This window comes from Chrysemys picta, chromosome 7 (assembly GCF_011386835.1).
Source record: "Chrysemys picta bellii isolate R12L10 chromosome 7, ASM1138683v2, whole genome shotgun sequence".
Lineage (NCBI taxonomy): Eukaryota > Metazoa > Chordata > Testudines > Emydidae > Chrysemys > Chrysemys picta.
In genome coordinates, this window is record NC_088797.1 from 37459193 (window position 1) to 37479105 (window position 19913).

At 44.9% G+C, this 19913-nt stretch overlaps 1 protein-coding gene across 4 annotated transcripts in view; it reads right to left on the minus strand.

Annotated features, from left to right (window-relative positions):
- CFAP92 (cilia and flagella associated protein 92 (putative)) overlaps positions 1-19913 on the minus strand; it is a 92704-nt gene that overhangs the window by 18564 nt on the left and 54227 nt on the right. For all 4 annotated transcript variants that reach the window (XM_042857426.2, XM_024111168.3, XM_005309781.5 and 1 more), the window contains 4 exons: positions 16956-17253; positions 14271-14435; positions 6163-6375; positions 1640-1790 (listed from right to left, as the gene is read on the minus strand). In XM_042857426.2, the coding sequence (XP_042713360.2) occupies positions 1640-1790; positions 6163-6375; positions 14271-14435; positions 16956-17253 (827 nt within the window). The remainder of the gene's footprint in view (positions 1-1639; positions 1791-6162; positions 6376-14270; positions 14436-16955; positions 17254-19913) is intronic.

The window sequence follows — 19913 nt, forward strand, 5'->3', positions numbered from 1 at the left end:
TTCCATGTTTCAAAACAGTTTATCAAAACCAAACATTAAGAAAACTTTCTGCTCAGTGTGTATTTGTGTCAGTGGAGTTTATGATACACCTGGGGGAGAATATAATGCCACGTATTGAATTTGGCCAAGAAGTTACAAATTTAAGCCTCCAATCCTCTCTGTTTCCAGTTAGCTAGTGGCGGAAGCAGTGTGTGGAGTGAGTCATGTAGCCTGGTGTTGGAGTCAAAAGATTTAACGGGATCTCTATGGGCACCTCCTCCGGCTTCTCTCTCTGGCATTAGTTTTGGTCTGAGAGATGGCTGGCTGCCTGACCTTTGCCTGAGTAACAAAAACAATTGTCACCATTCACTAAAAATAAAAAGGTCAGCCACTCAATGGAGCCATTTTATAGAGGAATAAGCCTTGAAAGAGCCCCACCGCTCTGCTGTATCATCTTTGTCCAAAGGCAGACCCTCAAGTTCAGGAACTAAGGCCAAGAACTGCTGGGCATGGGAGGCAATACCAGTGTTCCACAATATGAAAGTGGTGCAGCAGCTACGATCTGATACCTATTAGCCTAAAGCAAAACCTTGGACTAACGATGCCTCACTACATGTTTGCAAGCTATACACTTGCTGGAGTGTCTCACTGCACTTTTAACAGGTTAGATCCAGAAATCCATATACATAGGAGACCTGCATTAACAGCAGTTAACTCCCTACCAGACCCCTTCAGAGCTGTATCCCAGAGCAAGGTGTGGTATCCCAAAATCAGGGCCGGCTCCATGGTTTTTGCCGCCCCAAGACGCGAAAAAAAAAGCCGCGATCGCGATCTTCTTCAGCGGCAATTCGGCAGCAGGTCCTTCCCTCCAAGAGGGACAGGAACCCTCCGCTGAATTGCCGCCAAAGAGCCCAACGTGCCGCCCCCTTCCCCTTGGCCGCCCCAAGCACCTTCTTGCTCAGCTGGTGCCTGGAGCCGGCCCTGCGCCAAATCATCAGATGGGCAGGTTTTTTAATGCCTAGACTTAAATCACAGGCCCTGGCATCTAACCAGCAGGACCAGCTACCAGTGTTCAAGCCACAACCCAATCCCCAGATGCATTTAACACCAATGCACTAGCTATGCTAGGCCAGCTCCTTAGCCAAGTAACCAAGTGCTCAATTGGGGAGCTGCAACAAAAATAATCCGCCCTCCTCAGGATATGGACCGGTCACAGACACAGTCCACTGCTGCTGCAGCACAAGGCTAATGGACCTGCACAATTGTGAATGCACAAGCCCTGCCTGTTTCTCCCTCATCCCATCCCTCAAACTACTTGTGTGCCACATTCAAAGAGCCACTGCAGATCACAGGCCCATGGGCACAGTGATTGCAGTACCCTGGGCAGGATCTCAGCACCCTCACCTCATGCCTTGGCAGCAGAACCGGACTGGGCTCATTATGCCCAAAGCCCTTTGCAGGAGTTGCCCTACAATTTTACTGCAGAATTCCAACTTATTCGTCAGTCTACACCACACTGGAAGTTAGTTACGCATGCACTTTTACAGACAGAGGCATAATTTCAAGACCAGAGCAACTGAAAACAATCCTCATAAGTGTATGTTAGAACTCAAGCTGAAAAAAAAATGGGGTGGTTAGATATTGAAAATGGACCAGTTACCTGCCCGATGAGTAGCAGGAGCTGATGCTGGGAGGTAAACAGGTGGCTTCTTGTAAAGATCAAAATCTATATGACGCTGGTCCCAACTCCATCTGTCACGACTCAGCACTGGCTCCAAAATGTTAGCAAACAGAAGGTTCTCCTGCCATTTCTAAATGAAAGTTGCATCTCTTTATGCAGTCATATTGCTGGCCACAGCAAGCAGTCACAAAAGTACTTCGGAAATCTTTCCAGGAAGGACAAGGATTAGGTCACATTACTAGGGTAATAGTTTGTAAAGTACCATATGTAAATACAAAGGAGACTCTATTGTCTCTCTGTGGGTTGCCTTTCAAGTTACAATTTTTGATTCATAGAGGAAAAATGTATTTTCTAGGCGAGTTACTGAAATTCTAGTGTGTAATGTAACACTGCCAGTAGCAGTTCCCTAATACCCACCCCGCACAGAGTAACGTTTGCCACACAGCTCGCAAGGAATAGTCTAATTACAAATTTGTGTCATCTCATCCCCTGTAATGTTAAAAGAACGCGCTCATCACTTTATTCAGATGCGATAACCTAGCAGAGGGGTGGGATCTAGCAGGCTGAGCAGAGGGACACCATGATCTGACAGGAACTCCGTCAGTGACTTACAGCAAATCACTCTATGTCTTTGCCTCAATCTCATGTAAAAATGGGACTAGGAATGTATAGACCCGAGTCCAAAAATTGGCAGGTTCAGCTCTCCCCTCGCATCACAGGAAGGACCACAGACCGAAAGCTGAAAGGTAGAAGGGGTAGGCTAGGAGTGCAGAGTGAAATAGTGGCTCCAGGGCACTCTTCAAAGTGACATGCTTTTAGAAGATGGGGGCAGAGTGTGGCAGCGACAATCAAGATGGAGTTCTAGTCAGGGCTGGAGCAGAGAGGGAAACCAAGGTGAGGAAAGGGCTTTCTCTTCCTCTCCATGACTGAAAAGTGCTACACCTTTGCTTTGGACTTGGGAAGACCTCTTGCACTTGCTGGCCTCTTAACTTGGGCAGGGCACTCTCTGCATCACTTTTGCTGGCTGTTAGCTTGATGCGTGCAGCTCTACACAGAGCTGTAAGTGGACGGGAGTGGGAGAGAGACTGGATTTCTTTTTCCTTTGATTAAAAAAAAAGCTGATTTCTGGGGAAAACACAATTTTGCTGGAAATTTGAGCTTACTATGAATGTAAGTATTTTTAGTATCAAGATGAATGTTTTTAAAGGTAGATCAGCTCCCTTGTCAACTCCAGCTGAAGTGCAGTGACACTGTGCATTCTTAATTAACATTAGTAACATCTGTGAAGCACTTTGAAGAGGGAAACTATTATATGGACAGAGCAAAATAAAGCACTGACCAATGAGAACATAAAAGGACTGATAGTTACATATGGTACAGGGGAGATTATTTACCAGTGAAATCCCAACACAACTATACTGGTGTCTGATTGAAGCAAAGCTATGTTGTATCGGGCTTGATGGTATCTCAGGCATCATTAAGCAGCATTTCAAAGAGCTCCTCAGGTTTTAAGAAAAGTAAAGGGGAGTCCTAGAGACAGCTCAAGGACAAGCAGCAAGAGGCTGCTCCGGTGCTGGAGTACTTGGCTTGCTGGATAATACTCACCACAGCACACAGGGGAAGAGAGACCTCAGTTGATCCAGAAAATGTAGACATCTAATTTACATCAGATGCTGGTGGAAAAAGGACAGGTCCCAGTGGAAGCTGTTGGGTGCTGAGCACTTTGAGAACCTGGCCACTTCGTTTAGTTTAACAGCTTAATGAGAGCTGAGCTTTTTTGAAAATCTGCTTCCAATTGTAAGTGCCGAGCACTCTTCAAAATCTTGCCCTGAGCTCAGCCGTGCTGAGGAAGCAGGTGAGAGGAAGACTGTCTGGGGGAAGTATTCATTATCCTAGCTCTCTTGAAACTGTAACATCCTCAGGGATGGCTCATTCAGATGCAAGACTGAGTCCAATTTTTGTAAATAAATCCAAATACTGTCTTTTTTTTAATTCCCCTGGCTGAAATGTGAGTTGTATTCCTCCAAGAGAGAGAGCTCTTGTCTAAGCTGCAAGTTGAGAAAATTCCTATCCATACAGTCTCACCTGTGCTCTGGAACAAGATGACACTCGAGTGAGCGCAAGAAACAGAAATTAAATCTTTTAGGAAGCCAGATGGTTTAGCTTCCCTGAAGATGACATTCCAAGGTGCCCTGGTTAAATTCAGCTTTTGAGAAGAAAAAAACCAAAGGGATGAATCCACACTAAGTGGTGGAAGTAGCACCATACCGAAACCAGGCTCTCCCGGAGTGGATTCTACTGGCTTTACATCTTCACTCTACTTTTCAGGAGACATGAATAATAAATTCAGCAAGCCACTATCCATCAGCGTGACTCAATACTGAGATAGATGTTGTGCCCTAAGCGGCTGCTATTTGAGTATGGCGAACCGGCTTCCCCTTTTCTTTCTGTTGGCACTGTCATGCTGGAGTTAGCGTCACTTATGCTGGGCTGCTCAGCTGCCTTCTCTTCACCCCAGCAGTAGGGCAATACAATGTCCCAGGTGACTCTTGCTCCCACATCGAGCATTGTGCTCTTCTCCCCTTCCTTTTGGTTCACTGGTTCTTGGGCCCATCAGCTGCTGCTTCTGCATTAGGAGCTTTCTTTCAGCTTGGCAGTTTTTGTCCCATGCCGGTCAGCTGCCTTGCTGTTTATTTAATCTCTTCAGTAAGAGGCGCTGACAGCTGCATTGTATTGGATGGCTGCTGTTGCCCCTAATAAGTGGCACTTCTTTGCGCCTCCATGAGAAGGCACATTCTCCAACAGTGCAGATCAGCAGAACACGTGGTGCTCATATTACCGGTTTTATTTCAGAAGCATTGTAATGCAGATGAAAACTTAAAATGGGCATTAACTTTGTTCCACACTTGGTGTGTTCAATTAATTTGTTAGGACCCAACAACCCTACATGAAAATCTCCTTCTATTCCCTTTCTTCCCATCCCACCAAACCCAAATAATGCGCATGCATTTTATTTGACTGCATGCTCACTTTTCATATATACAGTGCTGCAGGCTGGGTAAGACTGTTCAGAACAGGGATGAATGAACTGGTCTAGTTGACAGTCCAGTAAAATGCTAAGGAAAGGGGAAAGTGAAACTATGAAGAGCAGCAAAGAATATGGAAAGAGGGGGCAAGATCAGAGGAATAGGAATGAAGAGGCATAGAGGGGGAGAAAGGGGAAAAAAGAGAAATAAATGACAGGGAAGGGAAACAGGCAAAAGATAAATGTAGAAAAAAGCAAAATGGCAGAGAAAGAGACAATATACAGAAGCTGAAAGACACAGAAGACGGTAAAGGTTAAAAAGAAAGAACAGAATAGGGTCCTGGTCCATGACTAGGTCTCCTAAACAGTACGGTCATACACGTTACATTAATAAATGGAAACACAAAATGAGAGAGAAAAAAGAAAGCCACACAGAGCTATATGGTAAAGGAAACACCTAGGACTTCTTACATTTAGCAACTTTAACAGCTAATAATTTTTCTCCAAAATAATTTCTTGGCAGGCAGCTATTTGCTCACATTGGATAAAAGGAGTTTTAGTTTTGTTTGGCTACACTTTTAAAAGGAGAGTGTGGCACACTCTATGGACTACTGGTGGTTTATCTAATTTAATTAACAAACACATCAACATTCTGATATGAAACCCAGCCCTTTGAAAAAATGTACAAGCACACAGAAAACACCCATACATTTTAGCTAGTTGTCTATATTTTATATATATTGTATTTCTAATGAAAGAACTTCTGCAGTTCACAGACAAATGAATTCGGCCAGGTGAAGAGTAGATACAGGACCACTCTGTATCTGGTTTTAAACAAGACTCAAGATATAGGCTCAGACGTTTCAACCAACAGAACTGCAGTATGTTAACAACATTGGTGTCACGCTGGGGGAATAAAAGTATTTTCCCTCTAACCTCAAGCTGTATTTACACAGTGTACTACATCTTCATAGAGCCTGGAGGAACTCTAGAGCAGAACAAGGAACCAAGGCTTGCAAACTCATAGTGAGAGAGACAGATCAAAAATTAATTGAACTCAGAGCAATGGGAGATGCATAGGTCAGAGTACAATTAAACTGAGAGCACGTGAGTAATGGCACCAGCCCTGCCTACACTGGGCTAGCATACTATGATTTTCAGACCCGAGCTTACACTGGTACATGTGCAACTTTGCAGTCACACTAACGTCTGCATGCACAGATGACAAGTTTCATGTGCAAACCCATTTAGACAAATGGGAGGAAAGTGCATGCAAGTGACAGAATCTTAATTGTGCATGCAGATGTTCGTGCACTCTAACTACACAGAAGTAGAGGCTGGGCTGAGCCCTCTCCAAAAAAACCCCTCAAAACCTGTAAGACAATCTTCCCTTTTCTGAGCCTCCTGTCCTTGTTACTATAAGTTTGATACTAGAAAACAACTTTCTGGGGTTTACTACTTTAAGTTTCTAGATTACCTCAGTTAACTCCTTCAAACGTGTCTCATCAGGCATCCGAGGGTGCAGATTGGATTCAATGCAGCTCTTAAATCCAGGACATACAAACCCACTTGGCGATACCCACAAATTCTTGGATTTTGCAATAGATTCTTTCCGGACAGTGTCCAAATCCACAGGATCAAACATGGCTGACAGGTATTCGTGGCAATAAGCGAATCTCCTCTCTGGTTTCTAGGATGACAAATGTTTTATGTTAACATGAGTTCTCCTCTACTGGAGATCACCACAGCCCTGGAAAGTATAAAGTAACATCAACATCTATTGTGTCCGTTCTACTTACATCTAAAAATAACCAGAGATTAACCAAGTAAGACAGTCTGAAAAAACCTGATTAAGTACTTCAAAAATTATTTTCTAATCTTATTTTGCATCCCTATCCTAGCTGTGGATTTAAAGATAATGCAAGTAAAAATTGTGGAATCATTAGAAAGATTTGATGCATTAGTTCCTTATATTTATTTATATGCATCTCCAGGTCCTCAGCTGGTGTAAACTGGCATAGTTCAATTGGGTTCAATATGGCTACTCTGGTTTACACCACTTGAAGATTTGTCCCATATCATACTAGAGATGTTGGTCTCTCCATAGTTAAGATTAAAGTTGGCCTTCCGTTGTAAACCCACTTTTGATACACCCCAACAAACTTTTACAAAACACCATCAATCCACTCTAATTCCATAGGCAAGATTTCATGTCAAGATAGAATTTTTCTGGAAAGACTGAGACCTGGTCTACACTACGAGTTTAGGTTGACTTTAGCAGTGTTAAATCGAATTAAGCCTGGACACGTTCACATGATGAAGCCCTTTCTTTCGACTTAAAGGGCCCTTTAAACCGGTTTCTTTACTCCACCTCCGACGAGGGGATTAGCGATAAAATCGGCCTTAGCGGGTCGGAACTGGGGTAGTGTGGACAGAATTCGATGTTATTGGCCTCTGGGAGCTATCCCACAGTGCTTCGTTGTGACCGCTCTGGACAGCACTCTCAACTCAGATGCATTGACCAGGTAGAAAGGAAAAGCCCCGCAAACGTTTGAATTTCATTTCCTGTTAGCCCAGCATAGAGACCACAGATGACCATGCAGAGCTCATCAGCACAGATAACCATGATGGAGTCCCAAGATCGCAAAAGAGCTCCATCATGGACCATACGGGAGGTACGGGATCTGCTCGCCATACGGGGAGATGAATCAGTGCTAGCTGAACTCCGTAGCACTAATCGAAATGGCAAAATATTAGCAAAGGTCTCCAAGGCCATGAAGGACAGAGGCCATAACAGGGACGCACAGCAGTGCCGCGTGAAAATTAAGGAGCTAAGGCAAGCCTACCACAAAGCCAGAGAGGCAAACGGAAGGTCTGGGGCAGAGCCGCAAACATGCTGCTTCTACGCGGAGCTGCATGCCATGCTAGGGGGTGCAGCCACCACTACCCCAACCATGTGCTATGACTCCATCACTGGAGAAACACACAGGGAAGCGGGTTTGGGGTACAAGGAAGATGAGGATGAAGATAATGTAGATAGCTCACAGCAGCAAGGAAGCGGAGAAACCGGTTTCCCCAACAGCCAGGATATGTTTATCACCCTGGACCTGGAGCCAGTAACCCCCGAATTCACCCAAGGCGTGCTCCCAGACCCTGAGGGCACACAGGGGACCTCTGGTGAGTGTACCTTTGTAAATATTACACATGGTTTAAAAGCAAGCGTGTTTAATGATTAATGATTAATTTGCCCTGGCAATCGCGGCCAGTACAGCTACTGGAAAAGTCTGTTAACGTGTATGGGGATGGAGCGAAAATCCTCCAGGGACATCTCCAGAAAGCTCTCCTTCATGTACTCCCAAAGCCTTTGCAAAAGGTTTCTGGGGAGGGCTGCCTTATCCCGTCCGCCATGGTAGGACACTTTACCATGCCAGGCCAGTAGCACGTAGTCTGGAATCATTGCATAACAAAGCATGGCAGCGTATGGTCCCAGTGTTTGCTGGCATGCAGACAACATCCATTCCTTATCGCTCTTTGTTATCCTCAGGAGAGTGATATCATTCACGGTCACCTAGTTGAAATGGGGCGATTTTATTAAGGGGACATTCAGAGGTGCCCCTTCCTGCTCTGCTGAACAGAAATGTTCCCCGCTGTTAGTCACGCGGTGGGGGGGAGGGGTGAAGTGATCATCCCCGATAATTGGGTGTGGGGGGGGAGGGGGATTAGTTGGGTTTGTGCTGCATGTTAACCCGGAAACCACAGCCCCTCCTTTTACATTGCAAACCCATTTTAAATGGCCAACCCAATGGGTGCTTGGTATGGGAAATGAGGGCGCTACTGTTTGAAACCATTCCCACATGTTAAGAAGGTTAAAAAAGCCAAAAGACTGTGGCTTACCATGGCTGCCTGCAAGCCGAAATCTGTTGTCTGGCACTGCGTGAGTGATCTCTCACACCAAACCGATCGGCCCTCAATATAAGAGGAAAAATGCGACCTTGTAACGAAAGCACATGTGCTGTGTAATGTGAACAGCAAAATTTAACGTGAAAGAGTGTACCCATTGTTCTCTAAAATGTATCTTTTTTAACCACCTCTCCCTTCTCCTCCACCAGCTGCAAATGTTTCTCCTTCACAGAGGCTAGTGAAGATTAGAAGGAGAAAACAGCGGACTCGGGATGATATGTTCACAGAGCTCCAGATGTCCTCCCACGCTGAAAGAGCACAGCAGAATGCGTGGAGGCAGTCAATGTCAGACTACAGAAAAGCACAGTATGAACGAGAGGAGAGGTGGCGGGCTGAATCACGGGATGAACAGAGCAAGTGGCGGGCTGAAGATGATAGGTGGCGTCAGCTTGCAGACAGAAGGCAAGAGTCGATGCTCCGGCTGTATCAAACTGATATGCTCCAGCATATGGTGGAGCTGCAGGAAAGGCAGCAGGAGCAGAGACCGCCACTACAGCCCCTGTGTAACCAACAGCCCTTCTCCCCAAGTTCCATAGCCTCCTCACCCAGACGCCCAAAACACGGTGGGGGGGCCTCCGGCCACCCAGTCACTCCACCCCAGATGATTGCCAGAGCATCAGAAGGCTGGCCTTCAATAAGAGTTAAAGTTTTAAACTGCAGTGTGTCCTTTTCCTTCCCTCCTCCCCCACCCATCCCGGGCTACCTTGGCAATTATCCCCCTAGTTGCGTGATGAATTAATAAAGAATGCATGAATGTGAAGTAACAATGACTTTATTGCCTCTGCAAGCGGTGCTCGAAGGGGGGAGGGGAGGGTGGGGTGGTTGGTTTACAGGGAAGTAGAGTGAACCGGGGGGAGAGGGGGGCGGAGGGTTCATCAAGCAGAAACAAACAGAAGTTTCACACCGTAGCCTGGCCAGTCAAAAAACTTGTTTTTAAAGCTTCTCTGATGCACACCGCGCCCTGCTGTGCTCTTCTAACCGCCCTGGTGTTTGGCTGCGCGTAATCAGCGGCCAGGCGATGTTCCTCAACCTCCCACCCCACCATAAATGTCTCCCCCTTACTCTCACAGATATTGTGGAGCACACAGCAAGCAGCAATAACAATGGGGATATTCTTTTCGCTGAGGTCTGAGCGAGTCAGTAAGCTGCGCCAGCGCGCTTTTAAACGTCCAAATGCACATTCCACCACCATTCAGCACTTGCTCAGCCTGTAGTTGAACAGGTCCTGACTACTGTCCAGGCTGCCTGTGTACGGCTTCATGAGCCATGGCATTAAGTGGTAGGCTGGGTCCCCAAGGATCACGATAGGCATTTCAACATCCCCAATGGTTATTTTCTGGTCCGGAAAGAAAGTCCCTTCCTCCAGCTTTCGAAACAGACCAGAGTGCCTGAAGACACGAGCATCATGTACCTTTCCCGGCCATCCCATATTGATGTTGGTGAAACGTCCCTTGTGATCCACCAGGGCTTGCAGCAGCATTGAAAAGTACCCCTTGCGGTTTATGTACTCGGTGGCTTGGTGCTCCGGTTCCAAGATAGGGATATGGGTTCCGTCTATCGCCTCACCACAGTTTGGGACTCCCATTGCAGCAAAGCCATCCACTATGGCCTGCACGTTTCCCAGAGTTACTACTCTTGATATCACCAGGTCTTTCATTGCCCTGGAAACTTGTATCACAGCAGCCCCCACAGTAGATTTGCCCACTCCAAATTGATTCCTGACTGACCGGTAGCTGTCTGGCGTTGCAAGCTTCCACAGGGCTATCGCCACTCGCTTCTCAACTGTGAGGGCTGCTCTCATCCTGGTATTCTGGCACTTCAGGGCAGGGGAAAGCAAGTCACAAAGTGCCATGAAAGTGCCCTTACGCATGCGAAAGTTTCGCAGCCACTGGGAATCGTCCCACACCTGCAGCACGATGCGGTCCCACCAGTCTGTGCTTGTTTCCCGGGTCCAGAATCGGCGTTCCACGGCATGAACCTGCCCCAGTAACACCATGATTTGCACATTGCTGGGGCCCATACTTTGTGAGAGTTCTATGTCCATGTCAATTTCCTCATCACTCTTGTCGCCGCGCTGCAATCGCCTCCTTGGCTCGTCCTGGTTTTGCTTTGGCATGTTTTGGCTCTGCATATACTCCAGGACAATGCGCGTGGTGTTCATAGTGCTCATAATTGCAGTGGTGATCTGAGCGGGCTCCATGATCCCAGTACTATGGCGTCTGGTCTGAAAAAAGGCGCGAAACTAGTATCTGACGGACGGAGGGAGGGGCGAGTGATGACATGGCATACAGGTACAGGGAATACAAATCAACAAAGGTGGCTGTGCATCAGGGAGAAACACAAACAACTGTCACACAGAATGGCCCCCCCAAAGATTGAACTCAAAACCCTGGGTTTAGCAGGCCATTGATTTCACGGTGGGAGGGGGAAGCAAATGAATAAAGAACAAATCTATTTTTTACATCTTAAGCTGGCAGACGACGGTGCAGCATGACTGATAGCCCTCGGCATCTTCTGGGTGCTTCACAGAAAATACTGGGCGCTTGGCAGAAAATAGCATACTACAACTGATATCCATCATCATCGAGACTGTTCGATAGGACTGAGCATGTCTGCCCAGGTGCCCGTGATTGACAGCCACTGCAGTACGATGACGACGGATATCAGTCGTAATATACCATCTTCTACCAAAAGGCAAGGGGCTGCTGTTGTGTGCAGTGCAGCCCCACGTCTGCCAGCCCCACGTTGGCCAGCACCCAGATCGCCAATGAAGGCTACCAGTCATACTGCACCGTCTACTGCCAAAAGGCAATTAGCTGCTGCTGTGTAGCAATGCAGTACCACGTCTGCCGGCACCCAGAGGACATATGGTGACGGTGAGCTGAGCTGAGCAGGCTCCATGCTTGGCGTGGTATGTTATCTGCACAGGTAACCCAGGTAAAAAGGCGCGATCGATTGTCTGCCGTTGCTCTGACGGAGGGGGAGGGGCCTGACGACATGTACCCAGAACCCCCCGCGACACTGTTTTGCATCATTCAGGCATTGGGATCTCAACCCAGAATTCCAATGGGCGGTGGAGACTGCGGGAACTGTGGGATAGCTACCCACAGTCCAACGCTCTGGAAGTCGACGCTAGCCTCGGTACTGTGGACGCGGTCGCCGACTTAATGCACTTAGAGCATTTTATGTGGGGACACACACAATTGGCTGTATACAACCGATTTCTATAAAACTGGCTTCTATAAATTCGACCTAATTTCATAGTGTAGACATACCCTGAGGCAAAAGAGGCCTGAAATTTGGAAGACATTAATGCACATTTATTTAAGGGATGATCCAACACCCATTTAAGTCAGTAAGAGTCTTCCCACTGACTTCAGTGGAAACTGGAGCAGGCCCTTAATTTGTTGGTCATGATGAGGCCTGCTGCTTTTGGTAATCTTAAAGGGTATAAAGGGTATTATTTATGGAGTTATTAAAAGCAGTTTATGCACCTATGAGAAACTTTAGAAACCCGACGTATGGATGTTTGATTTTTATGGAGTTCAGGAAATCCACACAAGAGGAACTTCAGCTTCCTAAACATCACCTATTGACATGTGTGCTTTAAGATGGTGCAGATGATCTTTTGTGGAACTGTCAAAGCTGCTGGAGGGTGTGAATTTTCAAAGGTGCTCAGCATTGGCTTTAACTCTGCCGCAAGTCAACAGTAAAACTCCCACTGACATCAATGGGAGCAGGGTTAAATCAACATTGAGCGTTTTTTAAATCCCATCTGAGCTGTGCGGAATGATCCAAGAAGCTTGCATCAGGCGAGAGGGGACCTCCTAAGATCCATAAAGTGGAGGTGCCTTCCTAGAGGCAGATCTGACTCAGTCCTACATCCCCAAATTAAGGCAGTAATTTGAAGTCTTTAAGCCAAGACCTGATCTTTTTCTCACAGATACATTACAGCTCATACAGAAATTATGGATTCGATACAGAAATTATTGGGTGAGGTCCTCTGGTCTGCGTTATGCAGAAGATCAGATTAGACAATCACAATGGTCACTTCTGACCTAAAAAACCCAGGAAAAAATAAGTTAATGCAGATAACTTTGTGGATTTACACATAAGACCATAGTCCTCTGTGGATGATAAAGAGAATTCATTAAACATGATGTATTTATTTAGCTTAAAGAAGTACTTTTGACCCAATGCCCCAGTGTAAAGTATCACCTCACCCCACAACTGTGCAGTGCCCCTCCCCCCCACAACCTCAGAGGTTGCTGCAGTATCTATGTAATTTGTAAAGCGTCTCCATATGAAAAGCACCATACACATATAAAATATTATTACAGTACTTTACTTCCTACTGAACCAGGAATTCTGTTTTGCCTATGATAGTGAACGTTAACGACTGCTGCATAATCAGGACAATACTAGCATAAATTCTACTGCATGGGGATATATTCAGCTAGTGCCAAGGAGTTAAATGGTGGTGAACATGGTGTTAAATAGGATTTTATATATATTATTCACACATACACAAATATTTGATTACATTACACACGTGTTAAAGGATGTAGAGTTAAGTGAAACATCTTTTCAAACTACCTTACATTGTATATAAAATGCATGAATATTTTATGGTAGCTCAGGTTCTCTTCTCAGTTATAAACCTGTGGAACTTCATTGATTTCAGTGGGATTAATTGGTGTGAGAGCAACATTTTACAAAAATTAGTAATATTGATGGAGTGTGTCTCAGAATTTAATACAATTCTATGCTCCCATCCCACCTTTGAACAGAGTCTGGGTCCCAAACCATCAGTGGGTCTAGAACGGTCTAGGTGGACTGCCTGTCACTGCCCCCATGATACCCCACCCCACACATGCCCTGGAAACACTCCACTCTATGCTCTCATTTCAGCTGGACCAGGGCAGCAGGGAGCAGCATGATGAGTGAGATGCAGCCAGCAGCAGCACAGAGGAAGCGGCCAGAGCCAGCACGCGAACAGTCATCAGCCTGGTAGCGAATGCGGCCCAACTGCAAAGAGAAAGGGGCCAGCTGGTGCTGAAGAAGGGGGCGTCACCTCACCTTGATGCAGGGGAAGACTGGGACTGTTTGGTTCCTTTGCCAGGAGGAGAATCTGTGGGGTGTTTGGTGTCTGTTTCAGCAAGACCCCCTAGCCATAAAAGGATCTTTGAGAGGCTAGTTCTCTCCAAAGACGAAGACGGACCGGAGGGCTGTTTTGTGCTTTGTTTCATTGTAGTCTTCCACTCTCACTTACAGGGATGTAGCAGGAGCCCTACTGGAATTCTCTGTCCACTTAAGGGGACAGGGTGGAGACAGAGAGCAAGAGGGGGCTGGGCTAGAAATGGGGATAAAGGGCCACCCCACCCCACTTTACATGATGTCTGAGAGAGAGAGAATACATAACCATGAGTCCCCAAAAAAAGACAAAATGCAGTTGGAGGGTCACCTTAGTAAAAAGGTTAGGAACCACTGTTTTAATACAAAGGGCACTAATGTGAATCTATTTGAAGCCCCATTTCTGTCTCAGGATTGGGTTTGGTAAGCCAAGTCTACTCAGTCACACACAATGAAACATTCCACTATACACGTGCTGTGTCTCAATCTTACCTTTGCCAGCTCTTTACGAAGTTGCATCTTTGCCCGTTCTGCAGAATTCAGATTCTGAGAACTGTAGTTGTAGACCGACTTGCCGTCAGCAGGAGAACTCCTGATGGCTCTGAACTTTGGCTTTTTCACTTTCCTACTGAGTAGGTACACGGCATCAATGTTAGTCTGAACAGAAAAATTACACAGCAGTTTAGTGTAACAAAGTTTAACCCTCATGATAAAATAACTGTGCTTCCAGATACACCAACAGAGCTTCCTCCATTGGCCATCACCCCAAAAGGGGGCACCTTAATAGATCTTGAGGCGTCATCTTTTCTGATGACTAGGGTGCTAGTCACTCAGTCTGCTTGTGCAGAAGGCACTCTGCAGGGTCCCGGCAGTTCCTCAGTGGTGAGTGCCCACAGCACAAGACCTCATACACATGGGTCTAAGCAATGGTGCTCATGGGGTGACGTTTGCTTGGCCGTGTATGCGCATGTGATGCCAAGGGAAATAAAACCCAACAACGCATTATTTTATTTCTACAAATCTTCTATGTTAACACCAAAAGCAAGAAGTTCCTACCTCATGTCCCTTTGCAAACAGCCTTGCTGGTATGGTATAAATATACCCTCATGTTCTTTTCATTGATTTGAGATAGCCATATTGGGACCCTTTGTGGCCTTTGAGGAAATAATGTGCCCCTCAGGTGCTAGCACAAATGAACATAGATTGTGTTTACATGACTTACCATCCTCTGTTGACTTAGAAAGAAATCCTAACATGTTATAGGCATTTGGCTGCAAAATGTTTGTTTTGTCAGAAAGGTTGAAAGTCGACATTAGCCTACAAATAAGAAGGAACGTTCCTGTTTTTCTATAGCAGACCTTTCTGCCAGACTTCTCCACTGCGTACCCAAAAACTACAGAATGGGAACTGGTTATGTACTTCTATGGGGCAAGTTGCATATTTTACACAGATAATAAAATAACCCCTTTTTTCATTTGTACATAGTTCTCAGGGCTAGGCTCCCTGATCCTTCTATGGGTATGTCCACTCTGCAGCTGGGACTGTGCCTCCCAGCCCGGCTAGACAGACTTACGCTAGCTCGACCCAGGGTCGAATGCTTCTGAGCTCAGGAAGCTAGGCCCAAACTCCCACTAGTCCTGCAACATCCACTCTGCTATTTTTAGCACAATTCTGTCTAGCCAGGCTGGGAGGGATGCTCTCCCCTGCAGTGTAGACAAACCCAGGGACGTTACAGCAGCATGTAACCAGGATGCTTACATGAGACTGCTTCCCTCCGGGCCTCCCACAACTGCCCCTTTATCAACAACAGACTCAGTATAAACAACACTAAAGTGTCCAACTTATTGTAACATCGACAGCACGAGTACTCACAAAGCAGGGTATTGGGAAACAGGAATGGAACTTTACACACATGCCAAGGGAAACCTTCTTTATATTAAAATACACACAGGAAATACACATTCAAAAGAATGCCTCACAAACAAAGGATGCTTATTAGTCCTCAAATAAATGTGTTCTTAATAACATGACCTCAGCCTCTCAGATCTCCCAGGAAAGCTTCTCTGGATGACATCAAAGATGGTTGGGAACACTCTTGGGCCTGGTCTACGTTACAGGGTTAGGTTGACATAAGCTGCCTTGCATTGACCTAGCTGTGGAAGTGTCTTCACTTAAATTTGGCTCCTGCTGACGAAGTGCCTCTCTACACCAATTTAATAACACCACCTCCTCGAGCGGTGCAGAGTCACGGTCGATGTAATTAGGTCGCCACAGTGTCAGTGTAGCCACTGCATTGCTTACATTGACAGTTATTGGCTTTCAGGAGCCATCTCACAATGCCCCTCACTGACAATACAATCGGTACAAATGTTCCTGGTGAGGATGCACACCACCGACACAAGGAGCTAAGAGTGCGCGCGCGCACACACACACAAGTGATTTTATAACTGCAGTGGCTGTATGTCAACAGAACTTTTGTAGTGTAGATATGGCATTAGGCTCAGCCTGCTTTCTTCTCAGGCAGTATATGGAGAGGGGCTGCTTCCCACCATAGCAACAAGAGCCAGAAGTTCTATATCCCTTCCCTAACTACTTGCGTGGGGCTCTGTGCTTCACTGTCCGTGCCTTTCAGCTATTCTCAGGTGGTAGTGAGTATCATTTCAACTGCTAGCTAAAAACAGCTGGTTGGCACAAAGCACCTGCGTCTCCTCCTCCACTAAGGGCAAGAGGCGGTAGTAAATTTTACATCATTTGTGCATGGTAGGTTCGCCTGTCCTAAGGCACCTGAAGCCTGGATTAGAAGCTGAGGCAAGAACAAGGAACAACATGAAAGGGCGGAGTGCTTGTAGGAGAGAAAAAGGCAAGGAAGAGAAGGAACCAGCCGAAGCTAGAATAAGAACGCTATTAAATAGTTAACCCACCTCCCTCTTTGCTTTCATGTATGCTCTCTTCATCTGTAACCACTATGCTTTTTTCCCCCGACGAACAGTCAGTTCTGCAATATACCTTGTGCAGTAAATAAAATACTGCTGATCTTGTCCAATGGATGGTTTTATTAAATGTTTCCAACTCTAAAAGACTATAGTTCTGGAGAGGGTAGGGGGAATTAAGGGGATGCATTATTGTGACTATTAGTATTGCTTCAAGTACGATAGTTCTACATCCCACACAACTCACCTGGATGTGGTCTTTGTAATGCTGCATTTTATCTTCCATTTCCTTTTTACACTGAATGTACTTTTCATTGTGGTTATCCAGTAAAGAATGCATTGCTCCTTGTTTTATGATAACTTTTCTGGAGTTTTGCAAAGCAAATGGGGAGACTGAGGGCAGGGAAGGTCTTTGAATAAACAAATCCTCCTTAGTTAGGGGAATCCCAAATTCCTGACTCAAGACTGTGATCATTTCTGCAGAGGGCAACAGACCTCTCTGAACGACATCCCTTAACTTCTTACTGTGGCAGAGATAATCAAGCCTACAAACACAAGCAGACAGAATACTTCAGTAGATTATCACAAAATGTACCAAGTTTTATTCTGATCACATAACAAGCATTAAACTATTACTCATGAAAAAACACACAGTTCTATCTTAACATCTTCTTGCTAAATGAATGGGGCACTTCAGTTCACTTACACTGGCACTTAGCATGACCCAACTGGAAAAAGGCGGCATGCTAAAGATTTATCAAAAACTACTAACGATATGCTACGAGAGGTCCTAAGGGGAAAGACTGAACAGTGACTTAAAAAGTTAGATGTTGACTATAATTTAGCTAGAAAATGGGTGTAAGTAGTAAAGCTGTATTAATTGGACTGGTCAGGCATTCATTGTATGATAAAGCAAACTCCCTTTACAGGATTGGTATATGACCTACATTCATTGTACACTGAAAGCTAACTCGGTGCCAAGTATTCTCTTTTACCTTTAACACCCATTTCCTGACTACCTTACAACACATGCATAACACCACAATTCATGCCACTGCTAAATTTGTCCCAGAGAGTTTCATGGAAATTGCACTTGCTTGCTGCACACTGAACTTGGCCTTTGATTTCTAGAATTATCCCACAAAGAAAAGAAAAATTATCCCACGAGAAAAAGGATGTTCCGGGGCTGGGGAGGGACAAGGAAGTGGAGAGCAGGATGGGAGAACATTATGCCCTCTGGCAGCCTTGGCTGGAGGAACAGCCCCTTCGGAATCATTTTCTGCTGTTAGGCCTTGTCTACACAAAGTTGCACTGGTTTAACTAAAATGGGTTTCAAACCTGATTGAATTAAACCCCTATGTGGGGTTCACTTTATCCTAAGATAATTACTTATCAGCTTAAGCTAAATTGACATAAGACAGGTTCAAATCAATTTTGAATGCGTGCACATAGGGCTTTCCACCAGTTTAACTAAATCGGTTTAAAAAAACATACTGGAGAGCAGAGGAAGCAATATACATCACACACGTTTTGCATAATATAATAAAGTGACTGTTTTCCAAATGAACCATAGCTGTTACTTTCTGTGCAAGTTAGACAGCGAATTCCCTGTTGTATGCAATAAGAATTATTAAACTAAAGAAGTAAGGTTATTGTCAAAACTAGAGACAGAGTTCTGCTCATTCTTTTGTCCATATGCTTGATTTTGGACTGAGGTTAAAAGTTGAACATTTTCACACTCTAAAAATTTAGAATTGTAAAATCACTGCAATGAGTATATTTTCCTTAACACTGTTTCTGAACAAAATATATAAAAACTAGTTGATAACATTTAATCACACAAATTACAACTGCTTTAATGACTCAAAGGTTTTGCCAGAGTTTCTTTTTTATACTGATGTTTCAAAACATGTTGTTAAACAGAGTTAACAAGTATGTCCAGCTGATGTACTGAGAAGCAGAAGTTTCAATAATGGATGCAGGAAACTGAACTATAGGATGACTTGAACACAATACAGTAGAATCCCGATTTTTATGATCTTATGTACGACCTGTTATAGGAACAATTTTTTTGCTGCTGAAGTTGTCATTCTGCTGCCAAATATAACTTCAATCCTTCAGTCACCATTCAAGCGCCTGTAAAGGTTTGAAAGGACTGAGAAATTTGGTGACAAAAAAAAAGAGATGCAGTACTCCCAAACTAATAAAAGTCAAGCACACTATACATTTGTTACCATTCGTTACGTAAACCATCAATGACCGATTAATACATTAATTTATGTGCCATATCTATTCTTATTTTGAGAGTTTCAATTTTATAAGCTCTTCAATCAGTTCACGAAATAGAGGTTCTACTGTACATGGCAGCTATACCTGACTCCAGACTTTATTTGCATCCTTCTAAGCTGCTCTCTCTGAGTTTATGACAGCGAGTACTACAGAGCATATTGACTTTTCTGCAGCTCCACTTCTCACTAGCACAGAAATGACAGCTGTATTTTAAGCCACTCTGACCACCATGTTTCATACTGACAGCCTTTCAGACATTGATTTCCACTGAAGGAACCTCCGCTACAATTATCAAAAGCACTGCATAGCTGCTGCTCCATAAACCTGGGATAATTTTTCCCATAGAAGATAGACCATAATAAAGTTGCTTCAAGAAACAAACTATTACACACCTATTATCAGCAGAATTTTTCAACATATATACAATGTGCACAGTTGTGTTATTCCCTGGCTCAAATTTTGGCAATTTCCCAGGATTTTGTCCTTTTGCAGTTTGCTGGCAAGCTTCGTTTGAGGAGATGAAATCTTTTTAAGGACACTGAGGTGACACTTAGCTTTCAATGGAAGTTCTCACTAAATTCCTTTCCTCACTTATTGGTTTCCCACAGAAAACATATGCAAATATAACAAATTTTGGCTACATATATAAAGACAGTCTTCATAGAGAAAGGACTCAGGACCTTCAAAAGCAAAACTACAGTCCTTCTACCCCTTGAGCTAAACTCCAATCACGTCAGTAAATAACAGGCTCTTAAAAACTTACTTGGCCAGCAAGTAGAGCAGCGGTTCCCAAACTATGAGTCATGACCCCAAATGGGGTCGCACCATTAGCAGATTGGACCTGCAACCCCACAGGCCAGATTTGGCCTGCAAGGTGATGGGGTCTGCCCCAGAACGTGCCCAAAACTTCTCCACA